The sequence below is a fragment of the Mauremys mutica genome, chromosome 8 (genome assembly GCF_020497125.1).
Source record: "Mauremys mutica isolate MM-2020 ecotype Southern chromosome 8, ASM2049712v1, whole genome shotgun sequence".
Taxonomy (NCBI): domain Eukaryota; kingdom Metazoa; phylum Chordata; order Testudines; family Geoemydidae; genus Mauremys; species Mauremys mutica.
Genome location: NC_059079.1, coordinates 4,428,255 through 4,448,980, shown reverse-complemented (window position 1 = coordinate 4,448,980; position 20,726 = coordinate 4,428,255). Strand labels below are relative to the sequence as shown.

The 20,726-nt window shown below is 39.4% G+C and overlaps 1 protein-coding gene and 1 long non-coding RNA gene across 3 annotated transcripts in view; one reads left to right on the top strand and one right to left on the bottom strand.

Annotated features, from left to right (window-relative positions):
• The window catches only part of MAST2 (microtubule associated serine/threonine kinase 2), a 341,008-nt gene that overhangs the window by 41,788 nt on the left and 278,494 nt on the right, over window positions 1-20,726 (bottom strand). For both annotated transcript variants that reach the window (XM_045026441.1, XM_045026440.1), the window contains 4 exons: window positions 20,200-20,354; window positions 12,627-12,702; window positions 11,579-11,788; window positions 71-172 (listed from right to left, as the gene is read on the bottom strand). In XM_045026441.1, the coding sequence (XP_044882376.1) occupies window positions 71-172; window positions 11,579-11,788; window positions 12,627-12,702; window positions 20,200-20,354 (543 nt within the window). The remainder of the gene's footprint in view (window positions 1-70; window positions 173-11,578; window positions 11,789-12,626; window positions 12,703-20,199; window positions 20,355-20,726) is intronic.
• LOC123375501 lies at window positions 1,028-20,240 on the top strand. The gene is made up of 3 exons (XR_006581493.1): window positions 1,028-1,312; window positions 12,455-12,547; window positions 20,131-20,240. It is a non-coding gene; the product is annotated as an uncharacterized LOC123375501 (long non-coding RNA).

Below are 20,726 nucleotides of genomic sequence, written 5' to 3'. Positions count from 1 at the left end.
TTCTTACTGTCTTGTGTACCCAATCAGGCACTTCAAAGCAGATACACTTTCTTCTGAGGATTGTGCTTACCAGGCACTCAAGCAGTCGAGCCGGCCGTGCAATGATGATCATCAGCTTTTTCACAAGCTGGGTAACAAAAGCCACCTCTGAGCTCTCTGATCGCTCGTGGGCCTGCGGAGAGCAAAACATCACGTTATTGTTCAAACAGTGAATCATCAAACACTAAATCTAGAGCAATCAGCTTGGTAACCATAATTCAGCAGTGAAGGCATGACTGAGTCAGGCTAAGCAATTAACAAAGCTCATTCTGTGTTGCCAAATCATATACAGCTTTTCCCATATAACTGAGTCCCTTTTTCAAGCAATGAACATGCTAGAGGCCTTTTTTGTTATGAGTTACCTGAAAATCTCCCTTAGCCATGGTGGCTTTTTAATTTAAACGAAGATTTCTAGTCTAACTATTAGATGTTATCACTGGAACTGTTTTCCTTTCCAGGGTGCTGAATTCTAGAGAATGATGTATATTTAAATGTAAAGTTTTAAAGTTTACTTCTACAGTTTTGCATGTATTTCCTGCTTATTATGGAAGATCTTAACGTGTATTTTTTTCCCAATTTCATTCTTCTTATTCTGCCAATCAAATTGTTAATACCTTATGTACAGTGCACAGAAGGAGAACACAAAGTACATAGAAAATACATTTGCTGTTGACAAATTTTATTCTTTTAGAACAACAGGTTTTTGCCATTTCACTATAAACTCAATGCTTAGTTTCATCAAGGTTTTCCTTTTCTTTTTATAAGAAAGAAAGCAACTAAAGTAATGCCTAGAAAATATGTAGACAGATTCTGAGAGGTACAAAAAGACCATTTTCCTTCTTGCTTGCTCTGTCCTAGAATGGCTACAGCACAAGATCCAAAGCACATGTAAATAATACTTCACGATGCAGGTTGATAAGGGACTGCCAGCCTCCAGTTCTCTAAAGGTATTCAGAATAAACTGACAAACTACCACTAAGATCTCGTAGACTATACATTCTGCTTTAGCCCAGCCACAGAAACAGAGTCCTGAACTGGCTGGGTGACAAACATTACCTCTGAGCTTTTCAGTTGCCTGCAGGCATGATATTTTATCAACAAGGATTCAGGTGGCAAGAAACAGAGGTTCATTTAATAGTGCTCATTAAAACAAAAATAAAAAATCCATACACGTTTGAGAAAACAGACAGCGTTGGTAGCCACTAAGGAAGGGTAAAAGCACAGGGAAGCCTGGATTCTGAACTGGAAAACCATAAAGTACAATTTTAAAAAGGTATGTTCTCACAATTTCTTACTAAAGCTTTTTCCTTTGGAAAATAAGCTATTGCTTAATCTGGAATAGGTTATTATTGTTTAACAGGTCATGTGAGAATACAGTGTTAGAATTTTAATCTAAAACAAAAGGACTTATCTATACAAAAGATGTATCTATACTGATACATCAACCAAAGAGAACACAGGAGATGCTTTGTGGGTATATTACAAATGAAAGTCACAGAGAATAACATTTTGAAACCCATAACTACCTGACAGATTTTTAATAGAATGTATTTCAAAGCTAATTACTAAATAGTAAACAGACAATTAGCTAACTGGGGACACTTTGTATTCTCTCCTCTGTGCGCCACAGTACAACACCCAGTTAAAATAATGAGACAAAGCATGAATTTTGGATAAAATTTCAGTGTCTTCATATTCAAAAGGATTTTTTTTTATAGATCATCATAAGTTATCTATATTTAAATAACTAAAACATTAACCACAGTGTATTATTTCTGATACAAGAGCCGTGCAAATGGAATGTCAATTTACTTCCAGATAATGTAAATTATGTAGAAAAACCTATTTAGCCTTTTGCATCTATATTTATATTGTCAAAGGCAATTTATTATTATAAATCTAGCTGTACTGTTTTCATCCTAAGTCACTAAGAAGACACAGACAAAATATTCTTAAAACTATAACTGATTCAATCAGGTGTTCTGTTCTGAAAATGAAACACTAACTCATGTCTGTCAAATGATAAAGAAAGGCTAAAAAAAGATTGAGAACTACAGGATTACAAAAATCAAACACAACTTGTAAGAGCCACTCAGCCATAGTCTCTGCACAGCGCTGTTGTTCCAAGATCCTCAGTAAAATTGCTTCTTCTTGTTTCCTTCTCTCACAGGATAGTCCAGACATCCCTACAGATGTCTTGTTTACAATCTGCCCCAGTTATAGTATCTCAAAATCACAGGCTTATATACCAAACAACTGCCTGCTTCTACCATGCGCCTTGGTATGATGCATGCCATCTAATTAGCAGTTCTCAATGACGACATGCTTGTCTGAAGGTTGCTGGTGTCATTTCAGGGTTTTTGTTTTGTTTTTCTTGAGGGGAGGGGAGCATAGGGGTTACGGGTGGAGGCTGATGCCATTCCTGTACACACCAAGCTATTTCCAGTGACACATGTATAGGAGGTAGAGATGGGTAATTTACAAAGCGATTCCCTTATCTGAAAGACCCATCCGTCACTAACTGTAGCCACTGAGGCATGAAATTAAAATCACCGTCCTCCCCTGGGGTTCAGCAGGACCAATGACTGGAATATGCAAGTCACAACACTGTAATTGAGCTAATATACTGATACGAACCAAAACAGCAGAGCTTCAGTGCCAAGAACCAATACATTTCACGTATGCATTAATTAAGAAAGCAATTCCAATTTTCAAGTGGGCAATATAAAATCAGCATAATATAATCGTAATAAGGCCCCTTTTTCTTTGTTTCATTTACAGATACACCTGTATATCCCTCATCTTTCTTTCCATCAGAAAATCTGACTAATTGTGTAAATATACAATATTGCCAATTCAACTCATTTTACCTGGTTAGTCATTGCATCAGCGCAGTAACTGACTAACCTTTTGTTCTGAACTCTGTTTCTACTTTGTTTCATGAGGTAAAAGATAAAGAAATCAATACTACGGATTCATATAAGAAGGCTTTTACTTTATTTTCTAATATTCTGACTTCAAACTTTAAGCTTCTCATGAAAGTTATGCCTAAAAAATTATTTTGAATTCATGCCTACTTCAGGAAGTCCACCTGATAAATCCAATTATTTAATAAACCAAATACTTCTAGGCTAAAATATGACACTTTATACTTACATACAAGTGAATTAATCTTATGTGCCATGGTAACATTTTGGTATTTTATAACAAGAACTGGTATGTAAGTGCCTCTAAGTTTTCTGTCTTGCTATATCCACATCAGCTATGTCTGAATATTTGATTCTTTATATTGTACTTACTCTTTGCTTTATGATGAAGTTTTTGTACAATTTGAACCGTCCTTAATATGCATCATTTTCATTAAAGTTTAATATTTTCTTTTCCCTATGACTTGAAATTCCGGCTTTTAAAAAAATCTGATTATCCAGGGTTTTGTTTTAAATGTACTTTATCCTTTAAAATATTCTTCCTTTAAACGAACAGATTTTGCTAAACTACGTACCATCCACTGACCTTCTGCAGACTAATTTCCTTGTTCTGTGATAAAGACATTTGGTTCCCTGATGCTGCCACAGTTTATGCAAATACTGTAGATAAACAATGGACTATATTGCATAGACTGTTCCATACTGCAGCAGTGAGTGCAATTTATAATAGTTCTCATTGTATCTATTATTTGTATATAGTGCTATAAATGTGCACAGCATCTTAAAAACTAACCAAAGGTGAGTACCCTGCTCTCAAGAGCTCACGGTCTAAACACAGTAACCGATGTCTTAAAGTATTCTCACATGTTAGTAGCTCAGTTCTGTCTCTGAAAGAAATCACACTGACATGTCTTTGCATTTAATCTGAAATATCCTGAATGTGTCCTTTCATAGTTTGGGGGGCATCTAAGGGAGAATGGAAAAGAAAAGGTAGGGAAGAAAGGGATTCATACGCATTCAAAAAGCAACGAAAAAGAGAAGACACAGGAGTGAGAGGAGAGAGTAAAGCAAGGGGAAGAGAGGTGGAAAGAAAAGTGTCTGGTGTTCTCTCAGCTTCTTTCTAACCTCCTTGTCCTCTCCCACTATTCCCTTTCAGTCCTTTCCCTCCTAAAGGAAGCATCTTGCTTCAGGTTTATGCCTCAGCTCTTGAAAGGGATAACCTCAAGAAAGAGGTCCTTGGCGACAAGTCATCGGAACCAGCATGCATTCTTGCAAACAGTCAACCTCCAGGCAGTACTATTATTATTATTATGCTAGCACTGAGGGAACCAATCTTCTCTCTCCCTGTTCTTGTCCTCATTTCTCCTTTAGGTAACGGGGGGGCTAGAGTCAATTTAAGAAAATCAATTAAAAATAGAAGAAGAATCGACTTGCCCTGATCCCGCGGAAGAAGCTAACGGAGAGGGGGCAGGGCAGCTCCTGACTGTCAATTACTGTAGAAGCGTGGAGATGATTGCCATACCTTACACAGTAATAGTTCAATGTCAGCTCTCCTTGTGCTTGTCGAGAGAGGTAAAAGGGAAGGCTCTTTTGGAAGCATCACTCATGGGGTAAAGGGAAGAAATGGGAGATGTGTCTGACCAGCCACTCTCTTCTCCCAGGGCAGGGTCGACCTCCCCAGATCTGACGGTGAGCTTGAAGGTGGGGAGAGGAAAAGGTCAGACTCAGCCCCAAACTTTGACAGTACAGCAAAGGGCTGCTCTACTAGGGAGCAGAAAAGCTGTTTGTGGGAGAATTCGAAGCCCAGGGGGGCAGCGTCTAGAGACAGCAAAGCCGGTTATAGTTCTCCCTGCTGCTCCTTGAAATCTGAGGTATTGCGGGGATATGTGCTTGCCTCAAACATGATCTCTGTCTGCCAATCTATCACGTTGTGGAGACAGGGGCATGGGTGTCTGCTCCCTCACTCCAAAAGGAGAGTGGGTGTTTTTTTGTTTTTTTGCTGGGGGGAGGAGAGTTTGCCCTGATCTTTCTTTCTACTCTTTTTTTCCCCCCAACTACCTCAGAACTAGGCAGGTGGGGAGTGCTGGATCATGACCCTCATGCCCAGCTGACTGCAGGAGCTGGGCTGCCTTCCATTTCCTCCCCAGTGCTGTTGCTAGAAGGGAACCCTCGGAATGTCCTCTCAAATGTTATAGTAAAGGATGGGTTTTGTTTCCATAAGAGAAAAGAGACTCACAATAGGGCTTTTAAATTCACCATTAAAAAAACCCATCTAAATATAAAAAATAGTCTCATTCAATTAGAGAAGACAGAGATGGAAAGAACCTATTACATCATTCAATCCCTCTACCTGACAATGCTAGGTTGTTCTCCACCGAACATTTTCGAATGTATTTGTCAGGTCTAGGCTTAAAAGACCCAACTGATGGAGCTTCACCACTTTCCTTGGGAGATTATTCTGCATTCCAGATATCCCAAGCACAGCAGCAGGCCACCAGAAATAGTACTTTGATAGTCAATGAAGAGATATCCTTTTAAATAACTTAAAAAACTAGGCCAGTGAGAGCATTCCAGACCATGTTTAAGTCCCTCAAGAGGTACAAGAGATTTGATATTTGGTTTCAATTATCAACTAGCAATTTTAAAATCAAGACTGGATGTTTTTCTAAAAGATCTTCTCTAGGAATTATTTTGAGGAAGGTCCGTGGCCTATGTTATATGAGAGATCAGAGTTATATGATCACAATGGTCCCTTCTGGCCTTGGATTCTATGAACTGCCTTGTGAAATCTATCGATATCTCGCTGAACTCTGAGTGGCACGTTGCCCATATCACTGCAGAATACTACCATTGCCAAAGGGTTGATAAGTTATGGCATTAATTCCCAAGTCCAGTCCACCATTTGAGTACTACAAGGTATCTCTTGCCAAGAAAAGTGTAGGATTGATATTTGGTTTAACACATCAGACAGCAAAGGTTTCTATACTCTCACATAGGGTCCTGGTCTACGATTGGCTCTCTTAGGGCTTGTCTACACTACCCGCGGGATCAGCGGGCAGCGATTGATCCAGCGGGGGTCGATTTATCACATCTAGTATAGACGCGATAAATCAACCGCTGAGCGCTCGCCCATTGACTCTGGTACTCCACCAGAACAAGGAGCGCAAGCGGAGTCAATGGAAGAGCGCCAGCTGTCGACTTATCACAGTGAAGACACCACGGTAAGTAGATCCAAGTACGCTGACTTCAACTATGCTAGTCACATAGTTGAAGTTGCGTATCTTAGATTGACCCCGCGCGGTACTGTAGACAAGCCCTTAGTGCTACCACAATAAAATTAAGATGAGGAGGTGGTGGCAGTGGCAGTAGTAGTAATACTTCTTCATGGAGGTTGACTGTTTGAAAGAATACATCCTGGCTATGATAACTTGTCTGCAAAGATCTCTCTCTTGAGGTTATCCCTTTCAAGAGCTAAAGCATAAACCTGAAGCAGCACCTTTAGGAATAACCAGTCCCTGATTCAGAAATCACTGCTACTGGGAAGTGAAATAATGCATACATTAACCAGTTCACCAGCTCTGGGATACCAACAGAACCTCAGCCACTCTGCAGTCATGATACAATTCCTTGAGGACCTGGCTATCATAGAATCACAGAATCGTACGACTGGAACGGATCTTGAGAGGTCATCTAGTCCAGTCCCTTGCACTCATGGCAGAACTAAGTATTTTCTGAATCATCCCTGACAGGTGTTTGTCTAACCTGCTCTTAAAAATCTCCAATGATGGAGATTCCACAACCTCCGTAGGCAATTTATTCCAGTGCTTAACCACTCTGACAGTTAGGAAGTTTTTCCTAATGTCCAGCCTAAACCTCCCTTCCTGCAATTCAAGTCCATTACTTCTTGTCCTATCCTCAGAGGTTAAGGACATTTTTTCTCCCTCTTCCTTGTAACAACCTTTTATGTACTTAAAAACTGTTATCATGGCCCCTCTCAGTCTTCTCTTCTCCAGACTAAACAAAACCAATTTTTTTCATCTTCCCTCATAAGTCATGCTTTCTAGACCTTTAATCATTTTTGTTGCTCTTTTCTGGACTTTCTCCAATTTGTCCACATCTTTCCTGAAATGTGGCACTCAGAACTGGACACAATACTCCAGTTGAGGCCTAATCAGTGTGGAGTAGACTGAAAGAATTACTTCTCGTGTCTTGCTTACAAAACTCCCATTATACATCCCAGAATTATGTTTGCTTTTCTAGCAATAGTGTATTACTGTTGACTCATATTTAGCTTGTGGTCCACTATGATCCCCAGATCCCTTTCCACAGTACTCCTTCCTAGGCAGTCATTCCCCATTTTGTATGTGTGCAACTGATATACAGGTGTATCTGTGGAGTACTTTGCATTTGTCCTTATTCAATTTCATCCTATTTACTTTGCACCGTTTCTCCAGTTTGTCCAGATCATTTTGAATTTTAATCCTATCCTCCAAAGCACTTGTAACTCCTCCCTGCTTGGTATCATTTGTAAACTTTATAAAAGTGTACTCTCTATATCATTATCTAAACCATTGATGAAGATGAACAGAACTGGACCCAGAAATGATTCCCACTCAATACGCCCTTTCAGCTTGAGTGTGAACCACTCATAACTACTCACTGGGAATGATTTTCCAACTAGTTATGCATCCAACCTTATAGTAGCTTCATCTAGGCCAGTGGTTCTCAACCTGTGGCCCATGGGCCGCTTACGGACCAATCAGTACACAGCTGTGGGGCCACCTGACATCCTCAGGGCCATATAAGTAGTACTGGATGAGGCCCATAATGATAAATAGGTTGAGAACCACTGATCTAGGCTGTATTTCCTTAGTTTATGAGGAGATCATGTGATACAGTATCAAAAGCCTTACTAAAGTTAAGATATACCACATCTACCGCTTCCTCCCCATCCACAAGGCTTGTTACTCTGTCAAAGAAAGCTATTAGGTTGGTTTGACATGATTTGTTCTTGACAAATCCCTGTTGACTGTTACTTATCTCACTATCTTCTAATCTAGGTGTCTGCAAATTGATTGCTTAATTATGTGCTCCATTACCTTTCCAGGTACTGAAGTTACGCTGACTCATCTGTAATTCCCTGGCTTGTCCTTGTTTCCCTTTTAATAGATTGGCACTATATTTGCCCTTTTCCAGTACTCTGGAACCTCTCCTGCCTTCCATGACTTTTCAAACATAATTGCTAAAGGCTCAGATATCTCCTCAGTCTGCTTCTTGAGTATTCTAGGATGTATTTCATCAGTGGACTTGAAGACATCTAACTTGTCTAAATAATTTTTAAGTTGTTCTTTCCGTATTTTAGCCTCTGATCCTACCTTATTTTCACTGGCATTCACTATGTTAGATGTCCAATCGCTACTAACCTTTTTGGTGAAAACTGAAACAAAAAAGTCATTTAGCACTTCTGCCATTTCCACATTTTCTGTTATTGTTCCCCCCTTTCTCGTCCCCCACCCGCTCACTGAATAATGGGCCTAACCTGTTCTTGGTCTTCCTCTTGCTGCTAATGTATTTGTAAACTGTTTTCTTGTTACCCTTTATGTCTCTAGCTATTTAATCTCGTTTTGTGCCTTGGCCTTTCTAATTTTTTCTCTACATACTTGTGTTATTTGTTTATATTCATCCTGGCAAACAGAGGCTAGGGACACCATTCCTGCCCATCCTGGCCAATAACCATTGATGGACCTATCCTCCATGAATTTATCTAGTTCTTTTTTGAACCCTGTTATGGTGCTTGACCTTCACAACATCCTCTGGCAAGGAGTTTCACAAGTTGACTGTGTGTTGTGTGAAGAAATACTTCCTTTTATTTGTTTTAAACCTGCTGCCTATTAATTTCATTTGGTGACCCCTAGTTCTTGTGTTATGAGAAGTAGTAAACAACACTTCCTTATCTACTTTCTCTACACCAGTCATGATTTTATAGACCTCAATCATATCTCCCCTTAGCCGTCTCTTTTCCAAGCTGAAAAGTCCCAGTCTTATTAATCTCTCCTCATACGGAAGCCATTCCATACCCCTCATCATTTTCGTTGCACTTGGCATGATAAAGTTCTGCTCTACTGAGTGCGGTGTCTGAACTCAGCTGTGGATTTACCCACCAGAGACATAGCTTCTGAAACTGAAATTGAGTTCCCATTTTCATGTGTATATCTGTTGCCTGTTAGCCCTTCTGTCTCATCGCTTAGGTCCTGAGCTATGCGAGTGGTTGACAAATTTTTTTTCCACAGAAGTAATCAGTAGGTGCAACTCTTCAGTGACGTCTTTGCTTCTTGTGCCTCCTTGTCAGTTTCTCTAAAGAGCTGTGGTTGCATTGTCTAACTGGACTCACACTGAGGTGTTGCTTAGCTTGCCCTGGAAGCTTGCGCTGCTCACATTTCTAGTCTAGTCTAATTTTCACATTTCCTTTTAAAGACCATCACTCCTGGACAACTTCTTTGGTGAGATACATCCCCTCCATTCCTACAGACTGGAATCTCTGGTCAGCTTTTTCCACTGTGGGTTATCAGGTCTTGTCATTCTGACACCGCCTGAGGGGCAGCCTGATAGAGGGATGTAGCAACAAAAGTTTCTGTAAGTCCACCAATTCTAGACTCATTCAGATGCACATGAAGGGCTAGAGAGCTCATGTGGAAGTCTGCTCATCTGATCATATCCAGGGCTCCGTGTGATGGAGCCAAGAGCGTGCAAACAATACCACACCAAGACTAGCTGTGATTGTAGTGAAACCTGTATTTGCTATTGAAATTTGTGATACTTGCCCTGGAACATAAAGACACATCCTACTTTTGTGCTGAACTAAACTTCCAAACACACAAGCATCTCAGGTGGTGTCTGGGAACCCTTTTCATGACAATCCAGCCACATAGCTCTAGGAAGGAGAACTCACTGGCAATGGCATTCCTGGACGGTATTTAAGAACTCGTCTTCACTGTCACTTTCATGAATGCTACAAATTCACTTGCCAATAAATAATTAAAACACTCCTCTGCTCTGCTAAATCGTCAACAAAAAAAAGGTTAACTGTTGTTACTTGCAAATGTCACAAGGTTATCGCTGAGGGCTTTAACAACAATGCACTTCCTAGTAATTAATTTATACTCTTAAGAGAAGAAACATGAACTGAAAAAAGTACGAGTTAGACTAAACTGTGTAAGCAAAATACAAGATAAACAACAGGATATTTAAGATCAGTATAAAAATCAATGTACCACTGAAATGTTATGTTCATAGTAGTTAGTTCTAACATATATAAGTGACATTTTAAAAAACCTCACAGATACCGTCACCAGGCATCCCCTTAGACTCTTGTGTTGTCAGAATTCTCCTTTTTATAATGGAAGATCTTTATGAAGACAAACTTGAGTTTTCTCTCCCAAGTAATTACAGCACATATCAAGAGGAGCTCTGTCTTCAAAAGGAGATTGCTAAAGATTTTAGGTAATATGCGGAAGATTTCCTAGTATTTTGCACAGCTTTTTAATCTTCATACCATTTTCTCATGTACAGTGCCATTACCTGGAAAGAATGGCAACGGTGTACAAATTGCCAGAATTCACACCATGGGAGCTGCAAACTGCTCAGGGAAATATCTATGCAGCTCCACAGAACATATACAAAACCCAACATAGAGAATAAACTAATTTTATTTCAAATAACTTAGCTCATCTCTCCCTTCTTACATCACTCGGCAATACCTGTGATCTTCCAAGATATGGAGGCTATAGGCATCATCACCTCCATAATATTCTAGCTCAACTGCTCCCTAACCAAGAAGCAAGAGTTAGAAAGTTGTTCCCAAGCCAAAACCTATACTATGGTAACAAATAGCACTATTGACAAACCTAACACGACAGCTGTGGCATATCTTTTTGATCCCTATAATTTGTTCTCTCCATCAAAATTAATTAGCAGAATTCCAGTCCAGCTTACATATAGGTAAAGCAGGCATTTAAACTGACATACAAACATTACCTTCTAGGGACATTTTTATCAAATATTTCTTTTATTTTATAGGAAACAGTGATTTTGTTTGAATAGTTGAAGTGCAATCAACATGTATTAAAGTTTGTGTCGTCCTGTGTTTTTGTTAATACTTTGAATGCTACAAAATACAATGCAGAACTAAAAAAAAAATGAATTAAGTTCAACTTTTGAAAATCCTTTGTAAAAATTTTTTTTATAGTAACACTATAAACTATGACGTTTTTATTCCTTCAAGGCACTATCCTCATTAATAAGTCATTCAAATTCTTAAAGTACATGAAAGTAAAGCAATTTCTTTTACCTGGTTGAGCCCAATTTTCACTAAAGGGTGAAGTCTCCACCAACTCATTCATGCACATTTCTTGATTTTTGTAAAATTGGAGTACAGAGGTAAAGCGATTTGCCCAAATATACCTGGTACGTCAGTGGCAGACTCGGATGTTAACACTGGTCTCCTAACTCCCCACCTGGTGTCCTACCCACTGGCTCTCCCTAAACTCAAGGTTTTATTTATTGTTAAAGGTTTAATCAAAGCAACATATTATATATTTTCTGAGCGGACTTACATCCTGTAGGAGTTTCTCTAAGTTCTCCTGCAGCTCATAAAAGTACCGGGAAGTAATAAGTCCTTCACGTGATTTATCCAGGCAGTCTCTGGACAGCTCAATAACCTGATGATAAATGAAGCTTAGGACCCCATCTGCTAATTGCAGCACGTTCTCTGGAGCATTAGAAGCAATAAACTCAGCCAGCCGTTCCTCCATCTGTGCTGTGGCCTAAAAGCAAAGAATAAAAAGAAGACAAACTTACTTGAATTTTGCTATCCTGACATGTAAATGTGAACAGATAGGATGCTAACTGATACACTTTTTCATTGCCAAAATATATGACTGTTCAAGAAAGCTCAGTGATATCAGAATTCACAGAAAAAAAATACTACCAACTAAGAGTTCTGGTTGTAATGACGTAAATTAACTTAAACATAATTAGAATCTTGTGGTAAAAAAATCCAAGTTTCTGAAAGTCAGAACATTCAGTGTTAAGGGTCCATAGAAACCTCAACTCTGATTCTGTATCCCCCTGTGCTGTGCACACAGAATGGGAATCACAATATTAAATTTATTACAGGAGTGTCACAGAATGCAAGGGTCTTGAAGAAGAATTTAGGTCAAGATTGCTGCAGAGTGCTCAGGGACCTTGACCATAATCAACTGCGATGTAACAAAACAAAGGTGATTATTTCAGATCAGGATTAAGCAGTGGGAGCAAGAGCACTTAACAAAAAAGTTCCTATCTTCATGCACATTCTTTGTAAATAAATAGGGAAAGGGAAGAGGAATTCAGGAAATATGAAACTTACATAGTAATTGCTCACCAGGATGCTTTTTAAAGTTTTCCATCAGCAGTCCTCTAAACATTAATTCTGTTTTCTCAATTGTGAGATTAAAGTGAAAAACAGAGGATGAGTATGTCTGCAAACTCTGAACAAACTACACTGCTTAGAAACCATATGTAAGCAACTGGATCTCTCTCAAGTAAGTGCTTATGAATTAATTCTAAATGGTGTTGTTTAATACTTTCACTGAATAAATTGTTCAAAATATAGGCCCTTACCTTTGGAAACCTTTCTTTGTACACATGATTCATCATTACTATTTCGCTGTCAAAGGAAATCGGGGAACGACCAGGACTGAAGGGAAAAAATATATTCATAATTTATAACTTTCACATGGATGGTAAAAAAACCAACCCCAAACAGCCATTGTGAGTGTGCTGCTTAGATCAGATATGGCCATCACAGGCTTGTCTTCCCTACGGAAAAAAAGGAACGGTCTTAACTCAGGTTAAAATCCGCCTGAAGAAAAGACAATTTGTAGTTTTCACAAGAGTTAGCAGGTCGAAAACTACAACCTGCCTTGTCTTCACTAGAATTTTAACATCAATTAAGAACCCACATTCTTTTCAAAGTAAAGACAACATCAAATATACTGACATTTAAAACTGATGCATAGGCTTACAAATCCAATTGTAACTGTTTTACTGTTCCCAGTAGTGTGGTCCTCCATATTTCCCGCATTCCCACACATTTTCATTTAACCCTCCCCTTGGCAACATTCGGAGACCCTGAAGGAGGAGAGCTCAGTTCCCTCCAGAGTCTACCATGTTGAAAGGGGACATTGTAAAGTGAAGCAAGACACTAGGAGCTACGACATTATTCACACCAAATTATATATATATTTTTATTAACATCACTCTGTGCACACATTACATATTCAATACACTTTCACAAGTTAGCTTCTTGAAGACACTGAAAAACAAGACACTAAATCCTGACAGAAGCTAAGTCTGTATTACAGCTTGATTACATTCAAAAGATTTGTTGCATCTCATTTCATCACATCTGATGTTGGTATGTAATGCTATGACTCATTCCATGGTTAAGAGGAGCCAAAGGCTGAATGAAGTAATGCACATACAAATTAATTACACACGTAGTTACCGATTGCCTGCAGCACGCTACGGCTTCATTTTTCTGGTTCCATTGTTTTTATTTTCAAAATAAACTGTGACTTCCATTATAACACATTACATGGTTATTTGTTTTTATGATTTTAAGAGTATACATCTTGCTAAATATATATTCTCTATGTTAAAAGATAAATTATTTCTGGCCTGAACCAACTCAAACAGATAATTTAAAAGTTTCTTATGATGGGTGAAATATGTCTCTCTGAAAGGAACAAATATATCAAACTCTGCATGCATTAGAGATACTATCCTGTAGCAAACCTATTTAAAGGCAAAAACATTGTCCTGGGAACAGTATATTTATAACCCTTCTGCAAAAGTTTTCTATTTTACCAGAAAAGAAAGCTCCTCCCCTCAACCCCTCTTAATTCTCACTTTCTTACGCACTGGTAGCTTCCCTGCCACACACACCTCCACCCCTTCCCCCCATCCTCCTGCCCAGTTGCTGATGAATAGCCTTTTCACTATCCAGAATGACAGAGCACACAAAAAGCAGCGATAAAGTCCGATCAACTTCCAAATTACCATTGAAAACAAAATCCTCCCAATATAACATGTCAAATTAAATGTCTAATTCACTATGGCAAGATTGTGATGTAATATATTGCACTATAACATTTTATGTTGAGATTTAGTCTGGGAAACTACAGAAGTAATTATGTAGATAACTGACTAACCAAAGGCTATCAGGCAGACAAAACAGGTTATTTTATAACACCTTGGAGACAGATTACCAGGCAAAAAGAAAAATCAGAACCATTCAGATAACTGAATCCAGCGTGGGGGAATTGTAAAGGAATTTTAATATCATGAATAAAGTTAGTTCTGATATTTTTATTGACATGGCATCTGTTTGAGATGCAGAAGCTTTAGTCAAATATACTGTATAATATAATTTCACATTCAATATTGGAAAGTCAAGCTTCACAAGGCAATGCATTATTTTCTTTCAGAGTGGGGATAAACTTTGTGTGCATGCATAACATTTTAATATAGAAGGGTAGGAGGTTTTTCTCTCTGTGTTCTGTGAGGGTCAATGGGTGGTGATTTGTTTATTGTCTGTGAATTTTCCATTTCAGCAGAGCAGACATTAGGAGAATATCTGTCCCCTCAAGCTCACTAGCAGAATGAAAAACTACCTCAGTTTTACTTCCCCCTTTGTGAAATTACATTCCAACAGACCTTAAGTGGCACATCTCGCCAACACAGGTATCTGGATTTCTGCCTGTCAAAATACATATTCGTGAATCTGTATAAATTGAAAAATAGCAAATATGCAGCTACTCCAGGGAGTGACACTTCTATTAATAAATGAAGCATTAGAAAACTGTAGTGCAGAAGGGACTAAATGAAAGCGAAATATTTCCTAATATGTAATTTTTCTCTCAATTTGACAGCTGCGTTTATTAGAAAAATGCAGAGGAGCTCAAACCTGTGATCTTTTCTGTCTCACCTCTTTCAGAGAAGAGGGGATCTAATGAGGATGTATGAATAACACCACCTTTCTAAACTCAGTTTGCTTGGGAAACAATTAAAAACATATGCCTTAATCTTTTGTCACTGACACTAAAAATAATTTTAACAGCAACAAAGAGAATGTTATAAATCCACAGAGACATATGTGCATAAAATAAAAACCCTTGAGGCCCGAACCTGTTCCCTGTGAAGTCAATAAGCAAATGACATGTCAATAGGAGCAGGATCGGTCCCCTAGATTGTGAATTTTACCAACATACAAGATTATATGAAAGAACATTATCTAGAGAATTCACATACCACTTTTATGTTCAAACTCACAGAAAGCAAGAAGTGCAGTGTTAAAGAGAGACAACAGAGACACTGGATACAAGTGCCTAGAAGACACAGTAGCATTTCATAGACCTACTGTGTATAGCTTTTGGAAGCCATGTTATATTTCAAACTTAACTGTACATCTCTCTGTTTCTGCACTTTTATTGTGGATAATCAAATACATACACTGCAAAAAACAAAAGTAGGGCAGAGAAAGAAGACACAATACTAAGCTAAGACCACGACCAGGTAACATTTTAGAGGATGTGGGAGTATATTGCAAGGAAAAAAGTACAGAAAATTAAATGTGAAATTTAAGATTTACTAGTGAATATTTATTTAAGGATCACTTGCTGCATAATCACAACCATACAGCTGGTAAATTCTGTTCCAGTTTGAACAGACAATTTCTGTGGTACCACTGAGTAAGGCAATTCTGAGGCAAAGTGGTATACCTGGAGTGCCTCAATGCAAGTTAGAATAAAAATCAGCTTTTCTAGATTACAGCTATTTCACAGCAATACTTCTGCTGCCAAAGTTCTGTGAACAAACAGGAAGGCTGGCCCGAATCTGTGTATGCAGAGTCTTTTTTGCAGAGTGCTTTGCAAGCCCATTTCTGAGTTTGCCATAAGCATATTATTATTTATATGAAATGTGGCATGTTACTTTTTTATGTTTATTGAATTTATTTTACATAAGCCCCATACTATTTTTAGTCCATGGATGTAAATTATTTGCAGCTGGTTTTAGATTGTGGAACACAATTCAGACTAACATTTTGTTGCCCTGCTATTGGTTTCTTATGAACATGCAATAGGATTTAATATATTACTTCTAAAAAGTCAAGATTGTTAGCAGAGAAAATAACTGATTCTAACACAAATTTCTGAGGAAACAAAAATTAATTTGTTTTCTCCAAGAGATTTGCATTAGGACTGAAACCGGACCTCTTTACTATATTAAGATTATTTGAGCATAACAACAAAATATTGGAGAAAGGGGAACCAGTCAACAAAAATTTATCTGAATTTTCAAAAAGCCCTTGACAAAGTCACAAGTGACTTATGAAAACTAAGTGATGATGTTCGTCCATCGTTTTCGAAGAAGACCTTAACATCTATCAGGTTGTGAGCTGTCCACAGTGCGTCCGCAAATGGCTGGTAAGGCCAATACGGGCACGGAATGTTCTGCCACATGTCGGGCAGACATGCGTGGGCACCACTGTTACAACATTTGCAGCTCTGGCTTTACGGAGTGCTCGCTTCTCTTGTGCTAGTGTTATCCTTCTAGCTTCAGATGTCTGGCAGCCTTGGTGGATCAGCGTACGCCATGTCGATCGGTCTTGTGCCAGGGTTTCCCAGGAGGTGATGTCGATATCCAGGGACTTAAGAGAGGCTTTCAGCGTATCTTTGTATCGCTTCTTTTGTCCCCCGTGCGATCGCTTTCCTTGAGACAGCTCACCATAGAAGAGCTGTTTGGGGATGCGGTGGTCTGGCATCCTCACAACATGGCCTGCCCAGCGTGTCTGGGCTTTCATAAGCAGAGTGTAAACTGATGGCAGGCCTGCTCTGGAAAGGACTTCTGTGTCAGGCACCTTATCCTGCCACCGAATCCTCAGAAGTCTGCGGAGGCAAGTCGTGTGGAAGTGGTTCAATTGCCTAGCGTGCCTCCTGTATACAGTCCAGGTCTCACTGGCATACATCAAGGTAGTTAGCACTACTGCTCGGTAGACTTTAAGCTTTGTAGCAAGGCTTATTCCACGGCGGTCCCACACGTTGGTCAGCAGTCCGCCAAATGCAGAGCTTGCCTTGGCGATTCTGCAGTTGACCTCGATGTCAATTGTCACTGCACGGGAGAGGGTGCTGCCAAGGTATGTAAATTGGTCCACTGCTTGCAGCTTTTGCCCCTTCACTGTGATGATGGGCTCTTGGTGTTGGGCTTTCGGAGCTGGCTGGTGCATCACTTCGGTTTTCTTTATGTTGATAAGAAGGCCAAAGTTATCGCATGCTGCTGCGAATTTGTCCATGCTGGCTTGCATTTCCTGCTCTGATCCAGCATTCAGGGCACAATCGTCAGCAAAAAGGAGGTCTCGTAGCACAGTCTCCTTTATCTTGGTGACAGCCTGGAGTCTTCGCAGGTTGAACAGTTTCCCATCAGTCCTGTATCTCAGGCTGACTCCCAAGGAACTGTTCTGAAAGGCGTCTGACAGCATGGCTGAAAACATCATGCTGAACAGGGTCGGTGCCAACACACACCCTTGCTTGACGCCATTTGTGACGGGAAAGGCCTCTGAAGCTTCTCCGTCGTCCAGAACACGAGCCGTCATGCCGTCGTGGAACTGACGTACCATCAGGATGAATCTATCAGGGCACCCAAACTTCGACATGATACGCCACAGACCTTCACGACTGACAGTGTCAAAAGCCTTAGTGAGATCCAAGTAGAAATCTTAGTGAGAAAACTAAGTAGTCACGGGGTGAGAGGTAAAGTACAGTCTTAGATTAGACAGAAAGCAGAGTAAGAATAAGTGGTTAATTTTCAACATGGCAAAACGTTAACAGTGGTGTGGCCCCAGGATCATTGATTCTTAATATATTTATTAATCTAGAAACGGGGATCAATAGTGAGGTGGAAACGTTTACAGATTAGACAGTTATTTAGGCTAGTCGAGACTGGAGAGGACTGAAAAACTTTAGCGTGATCTAAATAAACAAGATGAACGGCCAGCAGGATGGCAGATAAATATTGACAAATACAAGGTAATGTCCATTGGAGGGAATCATTTTAACTACTAAAACTAAAACTACTAAATTAACTGTAACCACTCAGGAAAAAGACTTGGGGTTTGTGGTCAGATCAAAGAAAATCTCTGCTCAATATGCAGCACACCAGTCAAGAAAGGAAACAAAATGTTAGGATACATAAAGAACACGATGAAAAAATACTAAAAATAAAATAAATCAATTGAACATTGTCTTCTGGAGAAGTTTTGGTCAACTTATCTCAGAAAGGATATAGCAGAAATAGAAATTGTTTAGACAAAGGCAATAGAAATGATTAAAAGCATGGGAAAACTTTCCATGCAAAGAAAGATTGAAAGATTTAAATTGCTTTGCTTAGACAGAAGGCATGCGAGAGGTAAAATAATGAATGGTATGGAAGGCAAATAGGAACACCCAATTTTACCTTTTCTCATCACAGGAGAGCCAGGGGATGGTCAGTGAAATTGAAAGGCAACAAATTTTAAAATATTTTTTAAAATGTTCCAAATACAATGCATGATTAACCTATGGAACTCACTGCCATGAAATATCACCAAGGCAAAGAATTTAATACAGTTCAAAAAAGTTTAGCCCTATCTCTCTCTATATATATCTATATCTATATATAAACTTCCAAAGTTACTTTCAATATGATAAAACTATACTTTCATAAGGGATATAAGCCTCATGCTTCAGGGCATAAGCCAACTACTTAGTGACAGTGAGGATAAGAAGAATTTTTCCCTATAGGATGGCTATTCAATAACTGTTGGCCGTAGGGTTTCTTGTACATTCTTCTGAAACTTGTGGTACTGGTCACTATCTGAAGTCTTGATCCTACAAAGTGATAAGTCAATGAGACCACTCACATGCTTAAAATTGAGCGGATGCTGAAGTGCTTTTCTGGGTTAGGTTAGTGAGCTCAGAACTCTGCAGGACTGAATTTTGAGACAAGTACTGTACTAGGTGACCCACTTAGTCTGGTCTGGTGGGCAATTTCTATGTTCCCTTCCAATAATCAGAATGCATTAATAAGAAAAATAAAGGGTTACTTATTGGTAACTGTTGTTCTTTGAGAGTTACCTCTGTGCAGTCACACTTCAGGGTCTAGCAACGAACTATGGAACTGCATTAAAAAAGCCATGTCTGCCGCAGGGTGCAGGAGTACTCTCATGCTATGATTTCATTAGCTCTATTTACATCCACCCGACCACCTCAGTTCCTTCTCCCTAGCCTGCAGAGTCCTGAAACAGAAAGACCTCTTAAGGCAGAGGGGAAGGCGAGTGAGCAGCATGAATGCCAGAGGCAACTCTTGAAGAATAAGTTACCAGTAACTAACTTTCCTTTCTTCTTCGATGGCGTCTGCGCAGTCTCACTTACAGAAGATTAGAAAATAGTGCCCTTATCGGCAAAAATGGACTGTAGGACTGCATTACCAAACTGAGCAACACAGCATGAGGTCCAGTCCAAACAGTAATGCTTAGTAAAAACATGGGCAGAATTCCACCTTGTTGCTTTGCATATCTCTGCAATAGGAATCTGTCTCTGACAATCTACAGAGGCAGCTGTGGCCCTAGTAGAGCACATCTTTACACCAAGACATACTGGTTTTCTGGCTAAGGACTAAAATGCTCAATATATCTCTTAATCCAGTGGGAAAGAATTTGTTTATTAATGTCTAGCACTAATGGTTTTCACATCCATTCAAGTAGATTTGGTGCTGACATCCTCTTCCAACAATGCAACAGTTTCCTACCATCAAGGGAGCAAAATTCAGTAACAGGAGAAACACTTGGGAACAAAATTCACACAAGTAGTAGCGAAATTAGCAAATTTAATCTGTAACACTTGTAGATCATCATCTGAGAGTGTGATGGTACAATGGACAAACAAAGTTTTATCCACGTTAAATCCTGAATGTTAAATCTCAAGAAAATAACTGTATCCACTCTTGAGAGTGTGCGGCTGAAGTGGTATTGGTTAAAATAACTATGAAATCAGCAGAAAACTCTAATTCCATATTACTATCCTTACAGCTGAAACACATAGCCGAAAGGCAATGCATAACAACGACTCCGATTCAAGGAGTAGAGTGTAAAGCTCACCTGAGACTGCGAGATCGTGGCCGCATGGCTGGAGAATGACGTCCTTCCTCGTCAGTGATGCTCTCAGTGCTGAAATGCTTTGTCAGGAAATGAAGTTCATCTGCCGTTGGCTGAAAGGGCAGCTGGTGCAGCTTCTCCTGGGATGAGCATGATGACTGAGTACAGAAAAATATAGAAAAGAAATACACTAAACGCATGCATAGGGGACAGCTCATGAATGGAGACGAACACCGAATATTCCAACAGAAAAGAGAAGTTGTTAACCAGAACAAGTGCCTCTTTTTATTTTCCTGACTAGGCTAGCTTGACACTAAAGGTATATATAACTCTAAGGCTGTTAGATCTGGACAGCTTTTGGGGATGCCTAAGAGATTATAAATTCCCACATCTCCTCGAATTATTCAATCTGATCTTGAAGGTAACTTCCTAGTGGGAGAAATGGAAGGGAGCAGCTTTGGGAAGGACAAAGAGGTTCCTGGAATGTTGAACAACTTTTCTTTCCTTTCCCTTTATGCTCCCTCATCTCA